At 41.2% G+C, this 782-nt stretch overlaps 1 protein-coding gene across 1 annotated transcript in view; it reads left to right on the plus strand.

The window, feature by feature from the left end:
- HPS3 (HPS3, biogenesis of lysosomal organelles complex 2 subunit 1) overlaps positions 1 to 782 on the plus strand; it is a 41,860-nt gene that overhangs the window by 16,077 nt on the left and 25,001 nt on the right. Inside the window, exon 5 of the mRNA XM_023513000.1 lies at positions 138 to 148. Coding sequence (XP_023368768.1) covers positions 138 to 148 — 11 coding nt within the window. The remainder of the gene's footprint in view (positions 1 to 137; positions 149 to 782) is intronic.

The raw sequence follows: 782 nt of genomic DNA on the forward strand, positions 1-782 counted from the left end.
ATACTTTGGCTTAGTATTCTAACAGTGGTGAACAGGCTGGGTTCCTGTAGGTGGAGGTGACTCAGAAGACCCTGCCTTTTTATCTCCGGAACCTAAGGGTCATTTATCTTTGTGTCTATTCTCACCTGTCATTCTAGACCTCCTGCAGGTGCTTTTTTTTTTGCTCTGCACGCTTTCTTTACTTCCAAGGTTGCTGACCTTACTCTAGGTTTCTAAGTGGGGGTGCTGCTGTCCTGGTTATTTATTGTCAGGACTCCAGAGGTCATTTCCTAAACCTTTGTGGAAATGGACAGAGGTGGGCTGAGGCTGAAGGGGAAGAACCAACAGATGGGGAGAGACCTGAATATCTCTCACCTACTTTGTGGAAAGTCTCCCAGCTGAAATGTTACAATGCCATTCTTGTGGAACAAGCGTTTCTTGTACTTTAATATAGAACTGTTAGGTTTGCTTTAGTCTTTTATTGCTTTTTTTTTTATTTAAAAAAATTCATTTTTACTTCTCTTACTTTCTAGTTTGATTTTAAAAATCATTCTTGCAAATCTGCTACTAAATAAGTTTTGTAGCAATTTCCAAGTTCATTAACTCTTTTTAATTAAATGTCAATATTGGAGTGTTGACTTAGATAACAACAGATGATAACCAGGCACTTACTGTGGGGTCCCTAGGTTCTTTTACAGTGCAGAAGCAGCCTGGGGTTGTGGAAAGAGGGAGAGGAGTGTGAGGAGTCAGGAGATGGGGGACATGTGTATAACCGGCACTAATCTCCAGACAGGCGGTAGACA

Source organism: Otolemur garnettii, unplaced genomic scaffold, assembly GCF_000181295.1.
Source record: "Otolemur garnettii isolate 467f Iridium unplaced genomic scaffold, OtoGar3 scaffold00032, whole genome shotgun sequence".
NCBI lineage: Eukaryota > Metazoa > Chordata > Mammalia > Primates > Galagidae > Otolemur > Otolemur garnettii.